This window comes from Chelonoidis abingdonii, chromosome 1, assembly GCF_003597395.2.
Source record: "Chelonoidis abingdonii isolate Lonesome George chromosome 1, CheloAbing_2.0, whole genome shotgun sequence".
Classification (NCBI taxonomy): domain Eukaryota; kingdom Metazoa; phylum Chordata; order Testudines; family Testudinidae; genus Chelonoidis; species Chelonoidis abingdonii.
The window spans coordinates 343,518,956-343,546,634 of NC_133769.1; the positions used below are offsets into that span (position 1 = coordinate 343,518,956).

The window sequence follows — 27,679 nt, forward strand, 5'->3', positions numbered from 1 at the left end:
TTCGGGATCCCACTGTGGACGCGCTAAACCGATTTTATTAGATCTGTTTTGTAATATCGGTTTAAGCTAATTCGAAATAATCGTGCAGTGTAGACGTACCCTTAAGTGACAATCATAGTGTCTGCCTGCTTGTGGCCATGCTTGTGGGACAAACATGGAACCCTGTTGTTCCTTGCTGCAGAAGAACTCACTGAGCCTAGTAAATACCTAAAAGTTCACCTCTTAAGGTTTCCTTCACATATTACCACTAGGAAGTGTGAGAAAGTAGAAGGAATTAGTTTAGAAACTTGAAGGATCCAGGTGACTTTTTTCTCTACTGCTAACAGCATGTTTCCTTTCGCACTACTGAGTGGAAATCACCAGCAAGAAATAAAAATTAACAGGCTATTCTATACACATACTTGAAACAGGGTACTAGACACGAGCTTTTGTCCCACTTTCTCCTGGGGAATATTACCATGAATTGAGGGAGGGAAAGTACTACCTTTCTATGCCCCCTGGTCCATTGCAATCCAAAAAACCTGAATTGACTCTCAGCAAGGTTTGAACTCAGCACCTTCAAGGTTAAAAGCATGAACATCTGACAATTTGAGCTAAAAGATTAACTAAGAGGTCATGTGGACCATACAATAGATGGGGAGACACCCACATTCTCATAGCATGGATTACAGCTATTGCATCAATGGAGTTGATCTGTCTTTTTCTGCACCTGGTGCACAAGTAGGGAAGGCTATGCCAACATTTAAGAAACACTTCTCTTTAAAATAAGCAGTTGTATTTCCTTAATTTGCATTGACTATTAACTATCTAATGCCTGTATTAAGTACTTCATTGCAAATGGGATGTGTTGTGCTCTGCCTTATGCAGCACCTATTCCCTATGTGTGTCTCGTATGAGCGCGAAGAGTGAAGGGGTTATGTCACCTATCAAGTTCCAAATGTTACTGCTTTTAGTGCTTCATATCAGCCAAGAGGGAACAGACCCATCTACAAGTACATTTTGGGAAAAGAAAGCCATAATCACTTCACATAATTAATTACTTCTCCCCAGCAACAACTGTGACAATTACTCATTCCATAAAACTCTAATCACATTATGGTGACTTCTTGTGATAACTGCTTACTTCCCAACAGTGTGAATGACAACACTGCAATATATTTATATATTTTGAAGAGGAATTCTTCTGTCAGTGTCATCTTTTCTCCACCAACTGGAGTACTTAAGAAAATGAGATATGCAGTACCTGAGGAAGAGACTAAAGAGGTACTGTTGACAGCCTGCAACTAGGCTGTAAGGAACAGGCTTTATGAGGTAAACCAATGGTTCCGGAGGGCTGCTTAGAGCTGTATTGAGCTGAAATGCTACCTCCCATTGTGCTGTTCCGCTTCACTTCATTGGAATGAATGCTGGCTTTTTCCATTGCGGTTAAGAAAAGTTTGTCAGCCACTTTAACTGGCGGTGCTACCCTAGTCTACTGAAAGAAATACTAGGAAGCTATTCTACACTACTCTAGGTTGTACCCAGTGGCTTTCTGTAGATTCCATTAATCCTGTGAAATTAATTTGGGATAAAAATGTAATGCACTGTAATGTATGAAAAGAAACTGATTGGTTGGCCTGGTCTGTGTGAGCACTGGGTACGGTTGCCAAGTGTCCTCCCTGGCCTCCCATACACCTAGGGGCCGCAGGGATCTGGCAACCACTTCCTCGGAGCTGCAGTAAACACCACAGGGACCCTGCATCCTGAACCCCCTCTCACAGCCCAGAGTCCCCTTCCACACCCAAACTCCCTCCCGGAACCCACATCCTGCACCTCTCTCCATCAGCACCCCAAGCCCCCTCTCCAGGCCTGAGCTCCCTCCTGCACCCCAAACTCCTCATCCGTGGCCCTGCTCCAGAGTGCACACTCCTAGCCAGAGCCCACAACCATCCTTGCACCCCAATGCCCTGCCCCAGCCTGGAGACCCCTCCTATACCCCAAATCCCTCATCCCCAGCACCACCCCAGAGACCACACCCCAATCAGAGCTTTCACCCCCATTCCTGCACCCCAACCTCCTGCCCCAGCCCAGAGCCCTCTCCCGCATCCTGAACCCCTCATTTCTGGCCCCACTCTAAGCCTGCACTTCCAGCCCAGAGCCCATACCAGCCTCACAACCCAACCCCCTTCCTCTGCCTGGAGCCCTCTCCCTCATCCCTTGCCTCACCCCAGAGCCAGCACCCCTAGCTGGAGCCCTCACCCCTCTCCCACATCCCAACCCCCTGTTCCAGCCTAGTGAGAGATGTTGGGGGAGAGTGAGTGATGGAGGGAGGGGGGATGGAGTGAGCAGGGGCAGAGCCTTGGAGAAGGGTCAGGGCAGGGCAGGGCAGGGGTAGCGCCTTGGGAAGAGGTGGCAGTGCTGAGGTGTTTGGTTTCATGCCATTAGAAAGCTGGCAACCCTAGCATTGGGAGTACATGCTTCCAGACTCAATTACACCTCAATCCTGATCTGAAGGCACTGCGTTTAAAGGTAAAGGAGCAGGCCAGTCTCCTTGTCCCTTTCAGTGCTGAAGATACCTATGGAGGTTGTTCTCACTGTATGCATTATGGACCAGGATGTAGGCAATCTGACCAAGTAGTCAGAGTAGGAGTTAGGTATAGTGGGCAGAGCAGGTATCCAGGTTGGGGATCAAAGCACCAGAGTCAACTGCCAGTTACCAGAAGCAGGGGTGAAGCCAGAGTCAGAATCAGGAATCAAAGCTAAGGGTCAGAGTTGAGGTAGGATGCCAAATGCCAGAGCTAAGGGTCAAAGTAAGGGTCAGAAGTTGGCGGTCAGGGCTGGAGTCAGGAGTGGACATTTCAGATTGGAGATGAGTTGTAAGGGCAGAAGAAGAGGCAAGAATCAAGTACAAAATAGAAGCATGGTTGGAATAGGAGTGAAGCCGGGAGTCAGGCAGGAACCAGAAGTAAAACAGGAACCAGGAACAGGGTTGGGTGCAGGAGGCAGGCACAAACAGGGTCCAATGTAGCCACAAGAGGAAACCACTTTGTTGCTTAGACAAACTTTCTGTTCCTCCTCTTGGCTTAAACAGAACAGTTAGACTAATCAGTGGAGCTGGGCAATCCACCAATCAGAGCTCCTGTGGGTGGTGCCTTGGCTGGAGCTATAGCCCTACTAGCTTCTTAGCCCACCCATTTCAGTAGTCATTGGGTGGAAACCAAGATGTGGCAATTGACTGGGGACCCCCTTGGCCTGGGTTCAAGATGTAGGCATCAGATTGTGATACTTGTCACCCAGAGTAGACTGAGAGCAAGAAACAGGCTTCAGATGTTAAAAACAAGCAGTTATTGATAGCTACGAGGTTCTATATCTCTTAAGCAAAACACCAAGCCAGTGTATCTTTAACTGTAGCATTGAGAGGGATACTCAACTACTGTAGATTAGAAGAAAAAGCTGGCAATGTTTTAATCTGGAGAGAAAATATCCTCCTGTTTCCAAGTATCTAGAATTTCAAACATTACTACTCTGTTTAGACATTTAAAAGGAGAAGACAAACCACTTTTAGTAATGTATGACACTTTCAAAAAAATCTGTATCTAAAAAAGTTGCACTACAGTCTAACACATTAAACCTCTTTTTAGAACATCCTCAAAATGTCTTTAATGCAAGTCTAAAAGTAGCCATAGGGTTTATTTGTGAGCCATTACAGTCTTGAGCTGTGGAGGAGAGGCTGAGTATATTTTGCAATGTTTATTTTAAAATGCATTGTTTTAATTAACTAAAAAATTAAGACTAGAAAAATAAACAATCTGAAATCTCTAAGATTAGGAAATTTCAAGACAGATTAAGAGGTGGTAAATTGTCTCTGCTGACACACTATAATCGAAATGCCAGCAAATATCCATTTTCCAAACCTTGTGCATGTGCAAACCCCACTGATGTCTGTGGGAGTTTCTGTGCAATAAAGAAAGGATCTGTCCTTCAATTAAGAATCGTTTAATTATAATGATGAAAGGTAGGAGGACTTTTCTCATTCCTAACAATAAAAATGGAGATTTATATTTCACTCCAGGTTAAGTCTGGACTTCTGACAATGCAGTGCCTACAGTTTTACTGTAAGAATAAATAGGGATGTAGTAGGGCCATGATCCTACAACACTCACCTTGAAGTCATTGGACTTACACCACTGTAAAACACAACCTAAGGCAGAGTAGAGTCAAGACCTTAATACAAGCAAGTACATTGTTTAACTATATCTTCTATAGTTATTTTTGGTTATATAAATTAGCATTAGGTTTATGATTACTATTACTACAAAAATGAAAATATTCACTAAATCATATCACTTTAAAAGCAATGGAAAATGATGTATAAACATTGTACTACACTACCTGTAGTAATAAACTATTTGTGGCACAGGAGATGGATCTTGCAAATAAGGGGAAAAAGAGGATGAAGATGGACATTCAATTTTTTGTCAGAAGTGGCAGAATTGACAATAACAGCCCTGGAGTGTGTGTGTTCCACTGTCAAGTGGGTATCACAAAACTAATTGGGGGAAGGAGGGGTATGTTCTGTCATACCCACCCCAGTCTGGCACTTGTCATGATGGCTGCTCCCCTTTTGATTATATGCTTGGTAAGAGGGTTTTTTTTATGATGCCTACAGGTACTACAATTAGAAAATAAAATAACATGGCTTAGAACATATAGGACTTTTTTTAATTGATTGTAAATGGATGTGATGTAATTGTAAAGACATTTAAGGCCAATTTATAAAAACAAGTTTGTTTGTTTTTTAACTAAAACAGCCCACTAGACTCCAGGCAAAAAGTTGAATGAAATGTATTGAATCTCTGACAACACATTACTCACCTTTCGCTATGGCCTCGATCCTTCAAGGTGCTGAGTGCTTTGGAAGCATGTGATTGATTTTAATGCAACTACTAATGCTTAAAGTTAAGGCCTTGCTTACATGCTTTGCTGACCCCATGCTAGAGGGCCCAGCACCTTATAGGATTAAGCGCTGTATATCACTATATAAAAAGAAAACTACATATTACTGTGAACCAATAAAAAATACCTGCAAGAAAAAAACAATCTGACCCAGCACACTAATTCTTTAGAAAAATTTTCCAATTGACCTGCTATAATTTTAAATATATTGAGCATACGCTTTCCATCCACATTCCTCTAGGATTTTGAACTCTATTATCTTTTGATGGATTAATTTTAAAACTCACCAGGTATCTGACAACTGTAGACAACTTCTGCCTTTTTCCTTTCCATTCAGATAGAAATAATACAATGTGCAAAAATACAACAAATAAAATTCAGTAGAGAAGTACATTTTCTTTTTTTGACCAGCTGCATATTGAACCCAGCAAAATGAACATGTCTCTGATTGTCTGCATTGGGCTCAGGCAGTGTGACAGACTTCTCCTGTGTTAGTACGGGCAGATGTCTGGAAATACTCTGCTTCAGGACAGCTTGCAGAGGGGTTAAGGCATGTTTTCTCTGCAGTAGGAGCAGCAGCAATACCAACAAGTTTAACATTGTCTGTCATCAGTTCTTATGTATATTTCTTTCTGGTTACGTTTTCCACCTGACCTTCCATATACCAGTTGCCAAAGAAGACGAAGTTCCCCGCTATTTGCTATATCGTCAACAAGGAAGACAGATAGTAATTGGATAAGCTTATCAATGACAGACATTCTCTTTTCAACAGTACATCATCCACTTGGCAGAGGAACAAACTCAGTGCTTAATTTGTGCCAAGGCTAGCCAGCGCTGAGCCCCAGCACGTGTAGGCTTGGCAGTTCATAGCTCTGGCACTTCTGGTCTTGCAGAATCAGTTATGAAAGTAAAAACTTGCCTGAGCCCCAGCACCAAATTGCTTGAGTCCTGGCACCTCTTTCATTATAAATTAAGCACTGAACAAGTTTAAACAAACCATCAGCTGTGGCATAGAATGGACTTGATGAAATAGGTGATGGGAAGAAAAATAAGCCAGGCCTATCAAGTGTCATTCATCTTTTACATGATTTGGCTAATGCGTTTATGAACCTTTAGGCTATGAACTTTAATGCTGGCAGTTGCTGAAATTCTGAAAGTAACATATGGAGCAGGCTTGGGAAATATTTGGAGCCCAATAGTAATGCTCCCAGTTAGCTATGCTAGAAGCCTCCAGCTAGCCAGATGGAAAGTGAGGGCTATTTTAAGAGAAGAGAACAGCTTAGCTGAACAGTAGCTGTAAATCAAAAATATAGGCTGTACATTGGAACTTGCCTTAGTACTATGTGTGTTTACTACTTAGAGGCACTTTTGTAAGTTCCCCTCAGTGTTGTGTAGTAGCTGAAAAACTGTTCAGAAAAATCCAATAGTTTCTGATTTGGAGCTTGCTACTGAGGGATAAAGCATAGATGCCACAGACATGGACCCTTCATATGAGTTAAAAGCTGTGACTCGCATTTTGGAGTTTTCTCACTTTACTGAATGGGGATTGCCCAGAGTTAGCCAGGGCAGATGCTCCACTTCTTTAGCCTTGCAGGTCTCCAGCCACAATGTTGTGCTATCATGAATTATGAAATACTCCACATTGGGTCTCTCCGTAGCCCAGTCCACATGCAGCAGGCAAAATCATGATCTGGACACACTGGAGAAATGGTCTGAAGTAAATAGGATGAAATTCAATAAGGACAAATGCAAAGTATTCCATTTAGGAAGGAACAATCAGTTGTACACATACAAAATGGGAAATGACTGCCTAGCAAGGAGCACTACGGAAAAGGATCTGGGGTCATAGTGGACCACAACCTAAACATGAGGCAAGAGTATAAGACTGTTGCAAAAAAAGTGAACATCATTCTGGGATGTATTAGCAGGAGTGTTGTAAGCAAGGGCACCAGAAGTAATTCTTCTGCTCTACCCAGCACTGATTAGGTCTGAACTGGAGTATTGTGTCCAGTTCTGGGTGCCATATTTCAGGAAAGACGTGAACAAATTGGAGAAACTCCAGCGAAAAACAACAAAAATTATGAAAGGTCTAAAGACATGACCTGTGAAAGAGGATTAAAAAAATTGAGTTTGTTTACTCTGGAGAAGAGAATACTGAGGGGGGGACATGATACCAGCTTCATGTACATAAAAACATTGTCAAAAGAAGCAAGGTAAATTGTTCTGGTTAAGCTCTGAGGATAGGACAAGCAGCAATGGGCTTAAATTGCAGCAAAGGAGGTTTAGGTTGGACATTTACGAAAAATTTCCTAACTGTCAGGGTGGTTAAGCACTGGAACAAATTGGCTAGGGAGGTTGTGGAATCTCCATCATTAGAGATTTTTAAGAGCAGGTTAGACAAACACCTGTCAGTGATGATAGATAATACTTAATCCTACCATGAGTGCAGGGAACTGGACTAGAAGACCTCTTGAGGTCCCTTCCAGTCCTAAATTCTATGCCCTAATTAGGATAATGGACCAAAAAAGACATGAGGGATATATGGTAGATCAAGAAAGAGAAACCCATTGTGTTATCCCGTCATTAGCATTTCTTTACACTTTGAAGCATGTTGACACAAGTTGTAATAATTATAGAAAAGAATGGCAGGGTATCATAGTCTCAAACCAGCTTCTTTCAGTGGTGTCTGGTATATGCAAATAAAAGCCTACTGATTCTATTAAACCAGTGCTGATTAGGTATAATTTGATGTGGTTTTTGTTTTGTTTTTACAAACATTTCTCAGATTAGTTAAACACAAGGAGACGTGCTCATTTAATTGATTCCAAGCTTAGGTAGCACTAATTTAAAGTTATGTTCAGCATATTCAATTTCAGCTTGTCTGAACTACCAAGGCAAATGAATGTTAACAATTCCAATAAAAAAGAGATGCTTTGCCTAGTTATCTGCAGTATGAGCCAAAAATAAGTTAATATTCCTGTGTGTGTATACACACACACACACACACACGCCAGATTATTAAAAGAATAGATAGTAAAACAATCTGATAATTTCCCTTCTCACCTCCCCTACAATGCGCATGCCCCAAAGATGCTGCAAGACACTGCTGTAGGAAAAACTATTGGAGTTTCCAGGGTATGATTTAATAGAAAGTCCCACAAACTAGTCAGAGAACCAAATGTTAAGTGTAAGAAATTTTACCTTGTTCTAGGCTTTTCCATTAATAAAAAAGATAAACCTTCATACTTGTTTGGTAATGCCAATTACACAATGCCTGAATACACACAAGTGCTTTTATAATTAGAATTTCATCTAAAAATACTTAACCAAGACCATGCAGAACAAAATTTCTGAATCATTTGCTGTAGGTTTAAAAGGGCCCTTCTAAACTGGCTTTGAGCTCTAATCTAGTTTATCAGTTATCAAAGCCTCCCTGAGCTCAAAGCCAGGAACGGACTAGTCCAGTCCTTGTTGGTCCATTATCTTACAGATCACAATCTCTATATTGCAATTGCTCACAAAAAGAGGGTTTTATAGTTTTCCCATATCCTTGGCCCAGATGCAATGCAGTCCTCAAGTGAAACTAGCCCCTAACCTTTCCTCACCACCAATTGATCTTGAAAAAATAATCTGTAGCAATAAAAGAAACCACAACACAGTAATAACTCCCAGCACCTGCACCAACTTCATCTCCTTTTCATGAGAGAAAGGAATTCCTAATGCCCAGCCACTGTCTCAAGGTAAATCAGGCTGATCCACAAGCCCCATGGCTCATCTATATCTCCTCAGTAAATCCAATTGGCAATTGTTGATAGTGCCCATTATGTCTAAGTATCATGCCATTAGAACATACACTATACATGACTGACTGGCTACATTGGCATGTGAACTTCACTACATACTTAAAGGCTCACGTAGCACGTATTGTACATCTCACAAAATATAATGGTTTTATAGAACATAAAGCATAGGACACAGTGTGACTTTAATTTAGACTGTAAAACACTTTCCATCATTTAAAAGGAAGCTTCAGTGCCCCCCAACCATCATCATATTCTGCAAAGAAAATCCTTTCTGTCTGAAATGTTATACATTTCTTGCCAAAGAAAACCTTTTATTCTTGCAAAGTTTTAAGTGGCTCAGAGAAACTGTTTATCCCAGATAACTTTTTTTTTAGAAGAACTGATCTCTCTTTTGGAAATGCAACTATTTTTTGCCATTGCAGATTTCAAAATCAGCTTTGATCTGGGAATTCTATATGTATTAACATTCACTCATACCTGGCAAGAACTAGTGCATATTGAACTATGCTGGTGGATAACTCATAAGCCACTTGTTACAAAAAACAGGAGTTTTGGATGCTTTGTAAACTCTCATGATTGTAGCTTACATTAGGATTCTTGCATATTTAACAAGTCACACAGGCTTGCATTGCCTTATTTATTTTTAAATTTCATTATCTTCTGCTCTTGCTTTTCCATATACAAATAATTTTCCCCATTGCCCAGAAACATATTTAGTGCATTTATGCACACACAAGACATGCAGTCTCTATATTCATATTAGGATGCCTCCCCTCAACAGTGCAAAGTCAATGCAATAACTCAACTTTTTTCCCTGAAGGAATACTATCATTGCCTGGTGACATAATGGTTAATTACTGAATCTGAATATGGCCAGAAATAATAGGAAATGAACGTCCTTTATCTTAGTGCCTCAGCATCCACATCTATTACCTTACCTTTGAAAAAATGTGCAGTTGAGAATACTGAAAATAAAATTCTAAAGCACCCAACTTAGTAGGTTGAACAAAATCAATAGCAGAAAGTATTTTCAGCAGCAAATATACTTCAGGGACTGCAATAACATAACAGCAGCTGTAATTGCAGAATTATGTGATCAAATGTCAAAAGGAACACAGATTGCACATTATTAGAATTATAACTTACTTTGACAATCTGATCCTATCAGGTTTGAATCCAATTTTTATCATATTGGGTTAATTTAAGATCTTGTGGTATTAAGTTTTCAGATGAGATGTGATTTAAGTAGCACCTGAAGATGCTGCAGTTATTCTGACAATTATCTAACGCATTTGAGAGAAACAGACGTGTTGCTCTAAACTATTTATAACAATATATGAAAAATGGTTTTGAAGTAAAAATGATTTATTTACTGAATTCTAACCTGCCACATAATATGGAATAACCCTTAAACAACCAAGAATAATAATAGACTGGGATTTAGTTAACAAATTAGAGATGGAAGAACAGGAGCATTTTGAATACCTGGCAGGAAAAAAATATTGAATAAAAACAAGAGAGAGAATAGGTATTTCAATTAAATATAATGTCTTCTTGATTGGCAAGTGCTTTCAGGGTGTTATTCTTTAGCCAAATTAATATTCAGTATAAACTGGAATATTTCAAACTCCGTTCAAGACTTTTTGAATCAATGTTTGACATTTATCATTGCTTATATTTTAAATGTTTTTTAATCTCCTTAGTTTCATATTTATCTGAACAGGGAATTGGTGAGATTACTTCCTTAATTGTGTTCAAATTTGCTTCAGAGCACTTATAATGGAATGGTATAATCTGGGACTTGTCAGCATTAAAGAGTTGGAAATGACCATGGTGTCTAATGTCCGAGTCTTCCACTCGACTGTGTCCAGTTGACCCTATTATCTGTGTATATGCTCATCCTGCTGCAGGATCAGGGACACAGACTCCACTGTGAAATATTATGCCAAATATTGGCCTTTTAATTGTGACTTTCATTTAAGTTGCAAGGCTGAAGATACAATGCTTAAATCAGAGATTCTTGTTTCTAATTACTGATTTCCAAAGAGTGCTCTGAACTTTGTATTTACAAACTGTCTATAATGTTTATAGTAAAAACAAATATAAAAATCAAAGTGAAGTTTTCTATTTAAGAAAATTAAAGTTAATTAACTAGACTATATCTATAACAGAGCAGTGGTTTTCAACCAGGAATACATGTACCCTTTGGGGTACAAAGAGGTCTTCCGGGGAGTACATCAATTTATCTAGATATTTGACTAGTTTTACAACAAGCTACATAAAAAAACACTTGTGAAATCAGTACAAGCTAAAATTTCATACACACAATGACTTGTTTATACTGTTCTATATAATGTATCAGTGGTTCTCAAACTGTGGATCACTGGAGCCAGTGTTAAACTTCCTGGGGCCCAGGGCAGAAAGTCGATGCCCGAGCCCCATTGAGCAGGCCCAAAGCCAAAGCCTATGTTTTTAAGTGAGGTGAAACCTGGGATATGCAAGACAAATCAGAGTCCCGAAGGAGTACAGTTGTCTGGAAAGGTTGAAAACCATTGCAATAGAGGACTACTCTTGGAATCACTGGAGTACAAACATTACTTTCTAAACACTGACAATGTGTTACATAGGACACAGAAATAAAGACAGTCCCCTTTTCTAAAAGAGTTACAATCTGTACTGGGAAACCCAGAACAGGAAAGACTTTATCTGTATTGTTTACACACACACAAAAAATAGTCTCCCATCTCCTCCCCTCGATATCCATATACAAACATATTCTGGTCTACTGCACTCAAAACACATAATCAACCTATCTTATTTTAATTACTATTATTGCTATCTGACTTCTTGCAGGTATCATGGAATAAAAGTTTTGGGGGATATCTGAATGAGAAGAAAGTGGCATGGTGAACTAGCATAGGGCAAAAGGGAAAGCACTGAAAAAGGCAGAGAGCTAGCAGTACCAGGAAGAAATGAATGGAATATCAAGGTTAGGACATTTTTGTGGAGTTGTGCAAGGACTTATAATTCCAGAAGATAAGGCCTGATCCTATTTGTGAAAAATGTGATATCAGAGCTAGATATTATTATTATCCTGAAGCTAGAAGGACAACTTGTAAAAAGAAGCATTTCTCACGTAAAGGATCCAACCAATAATATTTAGACTGCTTCAGCTTTGGTTATTGTAAATGAAGGCAGATAAATAAAAATACTTAAAAAAAATCAGTTTATGGAAACTGGAAAGTTGAAAGAAGATAAAGCTAGGGGCAGATGAAAGATCAATTATGGATAGCATAATATCAAATTATAGGAATCCCCAGATGGAAAGATTAAATGGTTATTGAGTATAAAGCAACACAGTTTGTTTACTTTAAAAATAATACTAAGTTAAAGAAGCCAAAGGAAAAAAGCTCAAAGGAATACTGTTGCAGGCAAAAACAGAATAATTAATGCATATCAATATAACACACTTCATTTTAGAAAGAAAAATCAACTCCATAATTTGTTTCCAGATACAGAACTTGGTAAGATTTTGAGAATTTCACAGCCCAGAATCACCAAACAATGCTGCAGTTATCAACCCTGTCAATGCAGTTTGCTAGATCAATTGTTTTGCAAGCAGATTTTTCTCTCTGAAGCTGTAAAAATTAGGATATTCTTTTGTGACTGGACAAGAGACTAACTCTTCCATTCTTCCTTACAAATTAAAAGTAAACCTGAGAAATGTTAATGCCAAGTGGGCAATACTTGTTCAACTTTGTATTAAGCAATTATAAACTTAATAAATAGGCTGATAACATTAATAGTTTTTGATTAAATGCTAATTGACATGGTTTGTTCATTTTTCTTTTCAGAAATTTTGTTTTTATATTTCCATTTTCTACTTGCCAGGAATTCTTAAAACAGTAACACAAGTTTTTGGTTTTCTTACCTGAAAGACACCCAGTGAGTGATAGAAACAGAATCAGTCTCCATGAAGACCACATCATTGGTCACAAAGGTCTTGAGTCCCTGTTTGTGTGATTGTTAGCAGCTTTGACGTTTCTTCATTAAAGCTCAGTCTAAGGAGATAGAAGACAAAGTCTCTGTTAGAAGAAGTAAAAACATATCCCAAAAATATGATAGGCTATTCAAAAGAACCCCTAGATCCTAGTGAAATCCCAAGAGTTCTTTACGTAAAGTAGGAGGTGACATTTTGAAAGGGAGGTATTTTGAGAGATTCTCAAGAAAAATATAGTGTAGCACACTACCTACCTGTGTTAAGAGCTAAATTACGAATGCCACCATGTAGAGGCACTAGAGATTAAGAAGCCCTAGTTCTTCACTCCAAAGGCAGAGATGTGTCAGGGCCCTACATTCCTGTTCTTCCTGAAGCCCAGAGTCATAAATGCACACTGCACATTTCATCAGCAGGTGTAACTAAATACAGCTGAATATTTTCCCCCAGTGTCCTTGAAGCAATCTCTTGATACTTTCTAGAGGTGGGTGAAATAGTTTCAAAGAACAACTAGTTCACCAAATTCAACCACTTCCACTGCTTGCAAATTGTGCCAAAATATGTTGCACTCCCCACTAATTTTTCACTGTTTGAAATCTTATGGTGGATGTATAATACAACCACCATTTATAGACAATAAACTTTTTATTTACCTTATCCTCCCAAGCTGACACCCATCCCATTTTTTTGTCAATCGCACCTAACTGTTAAGTCTTGTCTAATACCTAGTTTTGAAGATTTCTTGGGAAGAAACTCTTGCTTACAGGACCAATTTCTGATTATGGTTCCTAGATACTACTGTAACAATCATAACTTTATTAACAGATTGCAACCTACAGATTGTTTACTGTATTGCTTCAGGTAGTCAGCATCCACAATTCAAATATCCAGTTGTTTTGACTAGGGCCACATAGGTATATTTCTGTTCCACGACTGGATGAGCTTTCCCCGGCTATTCTGCCATAATTGCTTACAGCTGGATTATGACAGGTCCTTATGCAAGTGAACTCAATGAACCTTCCACTCTTGAAGTGCATGGGCCCCCATCAGCACCTGCCACAAGACAGTCCCAGAATGCAGCATTCTGTACTGTGCACTGGGCCATTCAGGGAGGAAATGTGAATTATTTCCCTAACTCCCTCAGACTCAGTGTGGTTCGCTGACAACCCCTAATTCGAACCATTAGCTAAGTGGCACAGTTTAGCACATCAACATTTCCCTAGTGGTGACATCACTCATTTATTAGAATAATCACAGAAAGTGGACGCTGAAGGGGTACAACACAGTTGAAGCAAAATCATGTAAATGGTTCAAAGAATGTACAAAAATCTTTCTGCCAGATCATCCCCTTTAAAATGTACTCTGAACATCTCCACTTGTGAGCTACATTGCCAATCTCCCCTCTTCTATGCATGGACAAACACACACACACTGCATGAGCAAGGAAAGGCTGCATTTATTTATATACTTACTTATAAGAAAAGTTATTCCTGAAACAGTCTAAAGGTGTAACTTATCAGCTCTCATTTATATAGCAGGCCAGGTGCAGCATTCAACACAAATAAAGATTCCCAATTTAGGATTGTTCTTCCTTTCAGGTAGCTTAGACTGGGGATACTTAATATGAGGTGTATATGTTAATATATGCTTCTCTGAAATAGAACGTAACTGCAGCTCATCTAAACCTCCACAGGGAACCTTCCTCAATTAATTATTAATGTCAGCTGCCTTTGTTTTTCAATTCTGTGATAATCTGTGTTTCAGTCAGTATGTTCCCTAGGTAGGGTGAGTTATCTCTTTCAGCATCCTCTGCTGGCCAGACCTATGGGAAATAAATATTTTCATTAATATTTAACTTTTTTTTTCCTTATGGCCATTTCTGTTAAAACTTGTAGAATACATCATTCCTTTTTTTTTCCCCCTGCAATGCTGTCCCCATTTTTATAAGAAACAAAGCAGAAATTGTAAGTAAAATTCTGGTGATTTTTGTGTTGCAAGAACAAGGGAAAAAGTGTTTCCAGGACTAACGGGAAGTGTGAGACTATCTCAAAAACTATTTCTGAAATGATAATGACATTATTCACAAAGGAAGCAGTTGAACTCTAAATCGTACTATGAACAATATTAATTCCTTGTCTGTTGTTAGCTCAAAAATTCCTCAAAAACCAGAGGCACATTTTCATTTGGAAAAATTAAGAAAATAAGTTTTGGTTCAGTAGAGGAGTAGCTGGATGTGGCCTAGCGCCTATGTTTATACAGTTGGTGAGACCACTAGATGATTTAATGGTCTCTTCTTGGCTAGAAGTCTATGAAACTATGAAAATAAATAACTACTGTTAAAAATGAAAAAAAATGTTTTGAAAAATGTGTCCATTTCTCAAATAATTTTAAAATTGGATTTTTCTAAAAAAAAGCTCTGTAGCTGCTCAGAAAGCATGATGAATTTTTCATGAACATGTCCTTGAAGTACAATGGAGCTATGACAGTTTGCACCAGCCACAGATCTGCCCCAAAGACTTTTTCCAGCTCCAAATGCCAGCTGAAAATACTTAGCTGTGACCTACTTAGCCCAACCCTACCAAAACAAAACAAAATTTCAAATTCTAGCGAACAAGCATAATAAAGTAAAAAGAGGTTGTGACACCAATGGAGTGGCTCTGTAATCATTTGTGAATTCTGTATGTTGACCTGGTTAAAGGATGCTTACTATATGCAATAGAGAGGTTTCAGGAGAAAAAAAAACAAGACAGACATGAAACAATGTCTCAGAATAAGCCATTCCTCAGTAAACACTTAAGGGTGTTAAGAGTCAATGCCTGAAATTTTAGCTTTGAAGATTCTACTCTTTTGACAAGCAGGGTCAAAGCCTGGTAACTTGACAAGGGCAAAGGAATTCTGCCTGGATTAGAAGGTATTCTCACTCTCTCTGAAGAGAGGAGAAAATTGCTTGGGGAAACTAAACTGAGACAGAGCACTCGTTGGGGTCTCAGAAGAAGTTAAGCCTGCTTAGACTGTCATCAGGAGATGATAAGATATGCGTTTAAAAATCTTTTTTCTCTTAATGTTTTGTTTCTGTTATTAAGATAAAGAATACTTTGGTTTTAAGAAGGCAGTCTGATCACTGCACATCAAAGGTCGCAGACTCCTGAAAGGAAGAACCACAGGTGTTGCATCCAGTCAGACCTCTGGATAGTTGATCCATAGCATACATAGGTCAGAGCCTGGTCTAAGAGAGGGAGATATGAGGAATTCTACTCTATGGTACTTGTTGTAAATATTTAGAGCCACTATTCAGGGTGATCACAAGGAGCCATAGAGCAAGGAGGTAAGGGTCTGTGTAAACAACATATAAAGACAGTCTGCCATTCCTCACAAACACGGTGGGCTGGATCTCTAATAATCTCTACACACTCCGGGAGAGAAAATGCACAATGCCTAACACCTGAGGAGGATGCACTCAGAAGTTATGTCCACACTACAAGCTAAGGGTGCGATTTCCCTTCTTGTGTATGCTAGCTTGACTAGATAGCAAGACTGAAAAAATGGGACCTTTTTTTTTGGAGGGGGGGAAGAGGGTGTAGTTGACTATATAAGACAAAGCCTCTAATATTAGGACATCCGGTCACCTAGTGTACAGATACTCACACTAGCTATCATCGAGCTACAAGTCTAAGTATAAATAGCAGTGTAGCTGTGGTAGCACGGACAGCTGCAATAGTGTGGCTTAGCTTTGCTGAGTATGTACCCACCAGTTTCAGGTGGGTTTCGACTCAGCACAACTAAGCTGTGCCTCTGCTGCCACTACCTAGCCTACCATGGCTACACTGTAATTTATACCTATGCTGGCTCGATGAGAGCTAGCACAAGTGTGAATACATGAGCAATTACACCCTTGCTCTTAGAGTAAACATAGCTAGGGAGATCAGGAGGAGGGAAGAGATGCAACTAGCCTTGCAACTGGGACACAGCTCAAAATTAATTTTGATTTATATACATGGGTAAAGGTTTTCAAAAGTTATTGTTTTGGGGTGTCTCAGTTGTGAGGTATCCACATGGAGACACCTTAAAAAGACCTGGTTTTAGAAAGTGCTAAACATCCACCCTCTGAAAATTAAGTCTTTCAAGCTGGGCACCCCAAAAACCAAGGCAACAATCATTACTTTTGAAAATCTTGGGCATGAGCTATTTTTATAAAAACTGTTGATTTGAGAAAGCTACTTTGACTTGGGCAGTATAATAGCTTAGACATCTGACTGCACTACTGTCTAAAGTAGAGTGGGAGACTTTTCCAAGCCATTAATACCAGAGTCACTCAGACTTTCTGAAACATGAAAGATGTAGACACCAGAGACGCAGTGTCTGGACACACACATACTATGTATTTATTTGTCATTGCCTATTTTTTTAGGTGGTATAAAAACAATCCTACAGTAGAACCTGGATTTTATAACATCAATATTTTGAAACTCGTTATACAAATCATTTTTCCTGAGAAGGGGAAAAAAATCATATAAAGTGATGTTTGTAAAGACCAAGTTGCCAACCCTTCACATTCCAATGCTTTTCATCTGCTGGAAATCACTTTCCAGCAAGAAGAAGGCAATGCATTGTATATACTGTAATTTTGAGATGTGTGGTTTTATGAACTTTTCTATTTTATGAACACCTTGGTCCCCAGTTAGCTCATGAAATAGAGATTCTACTGTATTTCTTCCCCCCCTTCCTTGTTTGTTTGGAGGTTTTGTGAAAGTTGGAGTTAATTTTTCATCTCTAAATCTGGATCAATGTTCTTCCTAGAAATACAAGTGTTACACTACTGTGGTCTCACATTTCCCCTTTGACTTCTTTAACCTTTCCTTAACAGCTCTCTTGGCACTTTAAAATGCTTTTTTAGACCCTGCCAATGTTGAATGCTTGTCCCGCCTGTCCAGCTGCTGTTTCAACCTTTTATACTTTCCCTTGCTCTTCCAGGTACTTTCTAAATACGGATGATGCTTCTTTATTTTTTGTCTTAACAAATGAGACTGCTGAAACATGTACAGCCTTCAGGGTATGAATGGTTAGTTGATATTCCTATCTCAAGGACACATCATAAGGTGTGTATTCCTAAAACTAAATTGGGGACAGGGGAGAGAGACAAACATTTGTACAAGCAATAATAAGCTACTCTGGTTTGAAAACTACACAACCTTCTTTCCAGGACATTTTTGTTCATCCCTAAGATGCATGCTCCCATCAGAGATTCAGGCTCCTGTCCTTTGTTGCGAATACCCAATATAAATATTTAAATTTTCCCACAAGAAACTTGAAATGGAATCACACACCGGGTGGCAAAAATATAGTTTCTTAAGAACAGCTCTGCCAGGCAAATGCTGCTTAAAATTATTTTAAATATCACTTTATTCGAATCTCTCTTTTTTTTCCAAAGCATGTAGATCTCCATATAAATTTGAGACATGACATTTCGTCTGTTTGGGATAGGTTCATCATCTTGACTGGTAAAGCAGTGCACTGGAAGCCATGAGGGCATCCCAAGGATATTAAATACTATAGGTTTCTTTTGCATAATGTGATTTGAATAAGCTCTGTAGTCATTTTGTTACTTATTAAAAGGAAAGATGGTGTCTCTATTATATACATATATAATATTCTGATCTCTTAGAGTGAATATGCAGATTCATGAATAGTTTGTTAGATAAGGACAAGATTAATTTAGCCTGCTGGCAATTTTCAGAAACTAGTCATCTAAAATTAAAATGGAGCAAATAATTTGCCACTAGTAATTTATCCAGCAAATCTAGTTTTTTTTTTGTTTTTTTTTCTGTTCATAGACCATCCAAAAGCAGTTTGCAATTTTCTTGTGTGTGGTGGGGGGCTTGCATAATATCCAAATAATTATTTAGCAATTTGTTTTAATTCCATGGATTGATTGTGGACAGTTCATTCAAGGTATTCAGCACCCAATATGCACTATTGAAGCTAGTAGGCATGGATGCATATTATCATTTCTGTTTCTGAACAGGATGTGTGCCTAAATACTTCAAGTTTCAATACTCATGCAGTACTGCAAAGTCAAGTGCTCAAAAATCCTCAGTTATATTCCTTAAAATACTGATTTTACTGATAAGTCTGGAGTACATTATATTTGCTTTCTGGGTTTGAGCTTTTAGAGGTCAGACTTTCCAGTTTCTCTTCTATCCATGAAGACTAGATTTTAAAAAAATAAAGATATTTGACTAAACCAGTTATGCTGGTGCAATCCTTAGTATGAACACTGCTATACTGCTATAAAGGTGCTTTATTGTGGCATAGTTTCTCTCTTTTCCTGAATGGGAATATGCTATACCAGTACAAGCACTTTTATAACAATATATCATAGAATCATAGAATATCAGGGTCGGAAGGGGTCTCAGGAGGTCATCTAATCCAATCCCCTGCTCAAATCAGGACCAATCCCCAACGAAATCATCCCAGCCAGGGCTTTGTCAAGCCTGACCTTAAAAACCTCTAAGGAAGGAGATTCCACCACCTTTCTAAGTAACCCATTCCAGTGCTTTACCACCCATCCAACCTAAACCTCTGCCACTGCAACTTGAGACCATTATTCCTTGTTCTGTCATCTGTCACCACAGAGAACAGTCTAAATCCCTCCTCTTTGGAACCCCCTTTCAGGTAGTTGAAAGAAGCTATCAAATCTCCTCGCATTCTTCTCTTCTGCAGACTAAATAAGTCCAGTTCCCTCAGCCTCTCCTCATACGTCATGTGCTCCAACCCCTTAATCATTTTTGTTACCCTGCATTGGACACTTTCCTATTTTTCCACATTCTTCTTGTAGTGTGGGGCCCAAAACTGGACATGGTACTCCAGATGAGGCCTCACTCACACCGAATGGAGGGGAATGATCACGTCCCTCAATCTGCCGGCAATGCTCCTACTTATACATCCCAAAATGCTGTTAGCCTTCTTGACAACAAGGGCACACTGTTGACTCATATCCAGCTTCTTGTCCACTGTAACCCCTGGGTCCTTTTCTGCAGAACTGCTGCCTAGCCATTCGGTCCCTAGTCTGTAGTAATCCATGGGATTCTTCTGACCTAAATGCAGGACTCTGCCCTTGTCCTTGTTGAACCAGATTTATTTTGGCCCAATCCTCTAATTTGTCTAGATCCCTCTATATCCTTGCCCTACTCTCCAGTGCATCTACCACTGCTCCCAATTTAGTGTCATCTGCAAACTTGCTGAGGGTGCAGTCCACGCCATCCTCCAAATCATTAACGAAGGTATTGAACAAAACCATCTCCAGGACTGACCCTTGGGGCACTCTGCTTAATACCAGCTGCCAACTAGACATGGAGCCATTGATCACCACCTGTTGAGCCCAGTGATCTAGCCAGCTTTTTATCCACCTTATAGTCCATTCATCCAGCCCATACTTCTTTAACTTGCTGGCAAGAATACTAAGAATATCTAAGGTGGTTGCACCACTAACTATACTAGTAGGGGACTTACAAGTCACTACTACTTCAGGCAGCAATAAATTCTACTTACATAGATTTTATGCACAAAACAAAAGAGTCATGTTCAGAAAGACAGTGGGACTCCATGTTGCTATGCTGAAGGGACTTCGGGAAGAGCATAGAAACAGAAATATGCAGGAAATGAACCTATTGTTCCCACATATCTGCATTCAGTGGAAAAAAGCAGAAGGCAATCCATCCTGCAGCGAGCAAGACACTACATTTATATTTTCAGGTAAGATTTCCCCTTTCATGTGAGAAGCCCAGGACCCTGGTTTAAAGTACAACCAGTCTGTCTGCTACTAATAATACTCTAACTAATATGGGAAAAATATGAAATCAATAACTGTATTGAAATAAATATCCAAGATTAGACTCCTACAAAAAGCACCATTGCAGGTAGCCTCTAACAAATCTGACTAAGGTTGGGTATTACAACACAGTCCTTTAAGCACCTGAATGAAACACTCCACTCCTGTGCAATTCTTACTTACACCAGGAATGGAGAGCTGAGAATCAGGCAGCCACAACCAGTTTTCCATGGCCCTCACTTCTTCACTGCATCTGAGACAACCAAGTCCAGCAACTTCAAAACAAACGAGTGCTAGAGACATCTCTTATGGAACAGCCAAACGTGTTCTTCTGAAAGGATTGTAATGCACATGAGATGGTCTTAAGGTATACTGCAGTTCTGGATGGAGATTTTAAACACAGGCTTGTCTTTTTCCAGAACTCTGATGAGATATATGTGTAAATTTACTGCTTTGTCTATCTATGTCCAAGGTAATAACAGGAACTATCTGTAGTGTATATGTAAGTAAGCTATACTGAGTCCATGTCCCTTTTCCTCTCTTCCAAAGATAAATTAACTCAATCCAGTCCAAATTCTTCTTGCTGTCTTGCATGACAATATTGTTTACAAGATGGTTTTATTGCAATAGAAATTAAAATGTGATAAAATCATATCATTAACGTTTGTACAATGAAATGCATCAGCAGAATTTGTTACAGGAAAAAAAAGTGAAATTATACTAAGCAAATGTAAACAGCGAGATATCTTGTAGGATTGATTATTGCCCCGTAGGGAGAGCATTTGTTCTCAAGATATAACAATATTTCAACCTATTGCAAAGAAAATTTAATAAAGTACAGGTTTTACCAGATTTATTGCTCAATTGTGTATGAGCCCTTAATTTATTGCTAACATGTTATTGAATGTTCCTTCTGCAGTGGAGTTGTTTGTCAGTTTCAATGAGGGAGCAACCAGGAACTTAACTTTTAAAATTTTAATTTAGAAATTATTTCATATGCAGCTGTAATGCAGCTTTCACTGATATTGCTCATGTTCTAATGACTCTTGAACACTGTTTCACAAAGGAAGCATACCACCCAAAATTACCATTGAAAATCAGAACAAGGATGTTTCCTGAATACCAATAATGAGTAAAATTTTCCAAAACACCTAATGACTTAGGAGCCCATGTCCCATTGAATGACTCAATGAAACTTAGATTTTTTTTTTTGAAAATTTTACCTAGTACCTGTAAATTAACAAAGTCCTGTTTCAATATTTTGTCTTTGCCTATATTTGAGTATTAAAGAGTCAAAAGCCCTATGAATGTGTGATTTGAAGTACCTTCTTTTCCAGTAATACAAAAGTAAATGGTGTGTCCTGAGAAAAGCATAGAATTGACCAATATTTTTGTTAATTTGCTCTTGCCACCTCTTGCTGAAAAGGTAAAACTGAACACGATTCTTACAAATTAAATTGAGAACAGAGCTTATCAGAAAAGTTTGGATCAAACGCTGTTTTGTTGGAATTCACCTATTTGCCAAAATCAAAATGTTTGATTTTAGTAAAGCTCAGATCGAACCCAGATAGGCTGTGATCAGAAACCTTAAAACATTTCAAGGTAAGACATAAATAAATAAACTTTCCTGGTAGACTTTCACCAAAGCTATTTATTCAACAAAACATGTACATTTTTAAAGTATTGCTATGGCCTGATCCTGCAAACACTTATGCAAGGGAGTAAGTTTATGCACAATGGAGAAAGTTATCAGGATTACTTAGCATGAGTGAAGTTACTCACCCGAGAAGTGGCTTACGAAAATCAAAGCAGTGGAGTTATTTGGATGTTATTATTATTTATATTAATAAAGTGCCTAGGAGCCTTAAGTCCTGGACCACCCCATTGTGCTAGGCAATGTACTAAAATGGAACAAAAAACAGTCCCTGCTCCAAGGTAGCTTACAGTCTAAGTAAAACAAAAATTAGGAACAGATTTTCAGGAGTTCAGCTCCCATTTTGATACCACTGAGAATGATATGAGATGCTGGGGGAAAGCATTTTTAAAAATCTCACCACTTAAGTTTGGGTACTTAAATGAAAGCTGAGCCCTTTTGAAAATCTGAAGCCAGCTGAATGTGCTAAGCACTTTTTATAAATCTGTTGTTTAAGGGTTAACATAGTTTTAGTCTGAAGATATTGACATTATCTCTCTAGGTGTATACATGACTTCCCCCTCCAAGCATTTATAAAATCATCTTCTAACACTCCTTTGAAGAAGGTCATTATTATTATGTTTACGGATGGGAGACTGAAGCACAGAGATTCGGCAACTTCTCCAAACTCACACAGAAAGTCTGTAGTAGACCATTTAAACATTGGTCATTTGAGTCCCAGCCCAGTTCCCTAGCAACAAGAACATCCTTGATGGGATTTTACTATGTAGGCAGTTTCAGAAAGCAGCTACTTCCTAGCCTGGTCACCTAAGGGACCCCAAGAAGTACCCAAGATCTTAAGGATGAGTGTCTATAGCAATTGATGCAATACCTAAAGGCTGCCTCTCTCGTGTGAATATTTGTATTGGACTCAATCTGTTTAGAATTAAAAACGTCAGAGAAAAATAAATTCATGCAGCTTGTCTGGGATACCAGAAAAGACTCATGAGGACTGAACAGCTGTTTTGTGACCCTTTTATTTATTCTTTTAAAACTCTATTTAGTAATCCTGAATTGTGCCAGACTAATCACGCTGGAAGAGTTAATCTTCTACCCATAAGGGCGGGTACATCAGGGCAATGATAGGCCCAGCTACACCACCCTGTTGTGGTAATGTATCACAGCCATATTCTGTTGGGCCCATCTCCTATGGGGATAGTTCGACTTGGCCTCTCTCCTGAGGCAGCCAGCTAGTGCAAATAGGGATGCTGACTTTGATTAATATTTTTTATAGACTCTTTCTGCCACCTGCATCTAGAATTATCTATACTAGTGAAAAATCAGTATAACCTAAGCCTTCCACTTAATATAACTGCCAGACTAATAAGATTATGCATTTTAATTACACAAGGCAGCATCACTTGGCATTCCATGAGGATATTAAAAAAGCTTCAGACTATGCATACATCAAGCACATCATACTGAGCACTAATGAGCACACACCTCTCTGTGGACCTGTACATTTGTTTAGGTACAAAAATGATCCCTGCCAGACAAACCAACTCTTGAGATAACAGGACATACATATTAGCTGCCAGTGTGATCAGAGCTGTAGATGGAGAGATCAAAACAGTTTCTGTCCTGAAGTGATTTCAATCTAAGGCTGCAAATCCCATAACTGGATCTATGCGGCCAGCCCCTTGCATCCATGTGGAACGCCACTAGAGTTCTAAAGGGGATCAGGGGTTTGCTCACTTGGATCTGATTACAGTATGGAGGCCTACAAAACAGACACCTGGAATAACCAATTACTGTATTTCAATTGTATCTCAATTACTTTTGTGGGGCTTACATGAAGAAGTGAATATTTCATGAGGATTTCAATAAGGAGAGGATGTAGGCCAAGTGCTATGGGTTTGGGAAGGCATTTTATGCACAGTTGGTTGCATTAAAAGGAGAGAAGACAGACATGGGATACTTAAAGAACCGGTTTATGTATGAACAGGTTGTGTATACATAACCCTTTGGTAAGTGTGTTACATGTCTCCCTCCGTGCCAAACCACAGAGGATAAAAGTTCTACAGTCCCTGCTAGAGAGCTTTAGCTCACTCTTTTAGTTCTGGAGAGCACTAGTTGAATCTGCCAATATGGCTGCTGTCACATCTATTCAATACTAGATTAGTAATGAAAAGTCCAGTTTGGATATATCACAGCAAATAATCATTTCATATGTACAGAGCAGTAAAATGAAATGTAAGCATTGGTCTATTTTAATAAAATGTTTGCTAGAACAAAGATGTAAGGATCTATATTAGCAACAAGGACTTCTATAATTTTCAAATGTCTCTTTTGCAATTTTGCTTCTGTATTGTTATTTTACCAAATAGGAAACAAAGCAGCCATCAAATTTGTTCATTATATATGCTTGATATTTTAGAGCTTCATCCCACCTTCGTTTTTTTTTCATTTATTGATATGATATGACTTCCAACCCTAATATAATTGAATGCGCTGGGATTCTTCAGGAGCACAAGGGTCCACCTGCACTGATGCTGGGGACTATGTTTGCAAATGAGAGGGTTCTATAAGTAAAAAATTAACCATTGGGATAGCTTAATGCATATGGGTGCATTCTCTGTCACTTCAAATCTTTATATCAAGATCTCTGGGTAAATGAGAATCTCTTTGTAAATCAATGGGACTTTAGCACGTTTGAAAATTTTAGCCTGGATATCTTACTGAAATACATGCTCTAGTTTTCCACAAGTTATTGGGCTCAGTGGAGGAATTACTGTGTAAAATTCCACCCAGGAAAACAAACTAGATCATCATAATAGCTCCTTCTAGCCTTAAAAGCCAATCCATGAATTATGAAGAAAATCAGACATGCGTCTGACGAAGTGGGTATACAGCCACGAAAGCTCATGCTCCAAAACGTCTGTTAGTCTACAAGGTGCCACAGGATTCTCTGCTGCTTTTGAAGAAAATCTTCATTTTCAGTACAGTCTTATCTTAAAAAAGGATAAAATTTGTTTACATGTACAGTAAAGCAAAGAATAAATTCTCTTTGGAGATGGATGGCTCCACCATTAAAGTTATATGTCGGCATGTGGAGTTTCAAAATGCATCATAAAGATGAAACTATATTTCAGAAGAAGATACTTAAAATAGTCAATTGTTGTTCTAAAACAGTTATGGAGGCTTAAATGTTAGTAATTTTGCCCTTAGCTATCTTCCAGTTGAATTACTGCAAAACATTTTAAACTGCCATGCTGAAGGATATTAATGATGCAACAAATTGACTGGTGTTACAGGGATTTATCTATTATTTTATGAGCATATTTAATTGCACATGTTTCTTACATTAATAATTACAACCAGTACTAAAAATGATGTCTAGATGTTTAAGGATGCATTTTTATATTTAGACATATTTCACAATTACTACTTATAATGCAGATAGTTCACTAAGATATAATGCTAGGATATTAAAGTGGATTAGAAGACCCATTATTAAAATAGGAGCTTGTCTGCACAGAAAGGGGGGAAAATAAATAAAGTACTCTAAATGGAATAAGCACCTCTTCAGTTCCTTTCACAAATCTCATTTTATTATAAGCTAAATGTCATAGACATAAAGACATAACTGGTGGCATGATCCCATCAGGAAGGTTTGTATCTGTTATCACACTATTTAGCACTACTTTCACGAAGATTTTAAACAAAGACAGGGAATTTCACTAAGGGCTCAAATCACAAGCAAAGACTTTTTAAAAAGAATCTAAGGATGCTTTATTTATTTTTAAAAGAATAACATGTGACACACATGCCAAATAATTATTGCTTTGACTAGTTGAGCTCAGTTTTGGGCACACACCAATTACAAAGCTGTGCTGTGGGGTTACACCTCTAAGGGCAGTCACACACTTCATGTTTTCAGTGGCAAATTGAATTTGACATTTAATTTGAAAACCAGCATATCATAATGTAAAACCTTCTGCAATATTAGTGATAAAGCAGCAGGTTAGACATCCTGGCTATCTGTTTTTTAATAGGGATCTCAATGTTACCAGTACCGCCGTTATCTTCCATGGATAGTTTACCCTGATTATAAATGGAAAATTACAGTAAATGTTTAAGATCACAATAATGCAGGTTTGGATCATGTATGAGGTTTCTTTATGTATATGAGAAATCTGGTTTTTTGAAGCTCAATTGTTTTCTTTATCAGAACTCATTTATTTCCCAGCATGCAGTTCAAGGCTCAAGCAAAGTAACTTGTCAGAGGCCTACGATTTACAGAATTGGTTATGAAGAAATGACAAAAAGAAAAAGGAGGAAAGAAAGAACAGATGCTGACTTTTTTATTTTTGTGAGAAGGGAGTGATTTTAATTACAGGGGAAGAGTGTTAGGGGCTGTGGCCCTGGAAACTTGTTTCTTACACAAGGATTTCTGAATGAGTTGCCATCTTTTTTTCTTTTACTGTATTTTATTGATCAAGTTATTGGCTTTGGCATATTTTCCCCAAACTGGGGGAAAGAATGGTGTGTTTACTCCATAGAACGTGTAAAATTGGATAGAAAATTAAGAATACCATATCCAGCTGTAAGTACAGGGGCTCTTTCAGTATAAGGAATGTAATCCCCCAGTTTGATATTTGGCCAAGCTATTGTGGTTAACATCCCTGTTCTTCTCAGTCCGTAGGTAAACATTTCAGCCAGAAGAAAGGGGGATAGATCCTCAAATCCAATTCTGAAGTCAGGATCTGATCCAGCAAGTCAAACACTATAGTGTTCTCTGTGCATTAGGCAGTTAAAAGTTGCCACATTTCCTGTCAATACTCCTCCATGCAGTTGCTACATCTCTGTCTCTCAGAAAGGAAACAAGAATGAATGCTTTTGAGGCAGTCTTGTACCCTGGTTAGATGCTAGAATAGAGGACAATGACTTGTTTACCTTGTTGTAACCTAAAAAACAGTTATTCTAAAACAAGCCTCCTCCTTCACTGAAAATACTGAGCCCTCCAAAGTGAAGCTGAGGCACTGAGTCAGAAGCAAGAATGACATTTACTCAATCAAGTGCGCTGCTTTCCACACAAGACTTTAGTAGGGTTGCCAGGGGTCCAGTTTTTAACCTGAAAGTCTGGTAAAAAAAAGGGGACCTGACAGTATCCAGTCAGATGTACTGACCGGATACCCAAAGTTTGGTTACTGTGGGCAAAGGAGGCAGAGAGATGTCAGGTCATCATTCACGCCAGCCCCTATTTAGCCAGGGCCGCCTCCTACCTGAGTTAGGCGTCTGCAGCTTCCAGCCCCAGTTCCACAGGCAAGTCCTCCTGACCTGGGAGTGTGTCATAGGTAGATAGGTAAGGGTTAATTTTCTTTTACCTGTAAAGGGTGAACAAAGGGAACCAAACACCTGACCAGAGGACCAATCAGAGAACTGGATTTTTTAAAAGTCAGGGGCAGGAATTGTGTACTCTG

At 38.8% G+C, this 27,679-nt stretch overlaps 1 protein-coding gene and 1 long non-coding RNA gene across 2 annotated transcripts in view; one reads left to right on the forward strand and one right to left on the reverse strand.

Annotated features, from left to right (window-relative positions):
- The window catches only part of LOC142046123 (uncharacterized), a 771,893-nt gene that overhangs the window by 716,923 nt on the left and 27,291 nt on the right, over positions 1 to 27,679 (forward strand). The window lies entirely within an intron of this gene.
- Positions 1 to 27,679, reverse strand: part of CNTN5 (contactin 5) — a 1,078,547-nt gene that overhangs the window by 587,663 nt on the left and 463,205 nt on the right. The window contains exon 3 of the mRNA XM_075061721.1: positions 12,670 to 12,799. Coding sequence (XP_074917822.1) covers positions 12,670 to 12,727 — 58 coding nt within the window. The 5' untranslated portion in view covers positions 12,728 to 12,799. The remainder of the gene's footprint in view (positions 1 to 12,669; positions 12,800 to 27,679) is intronic.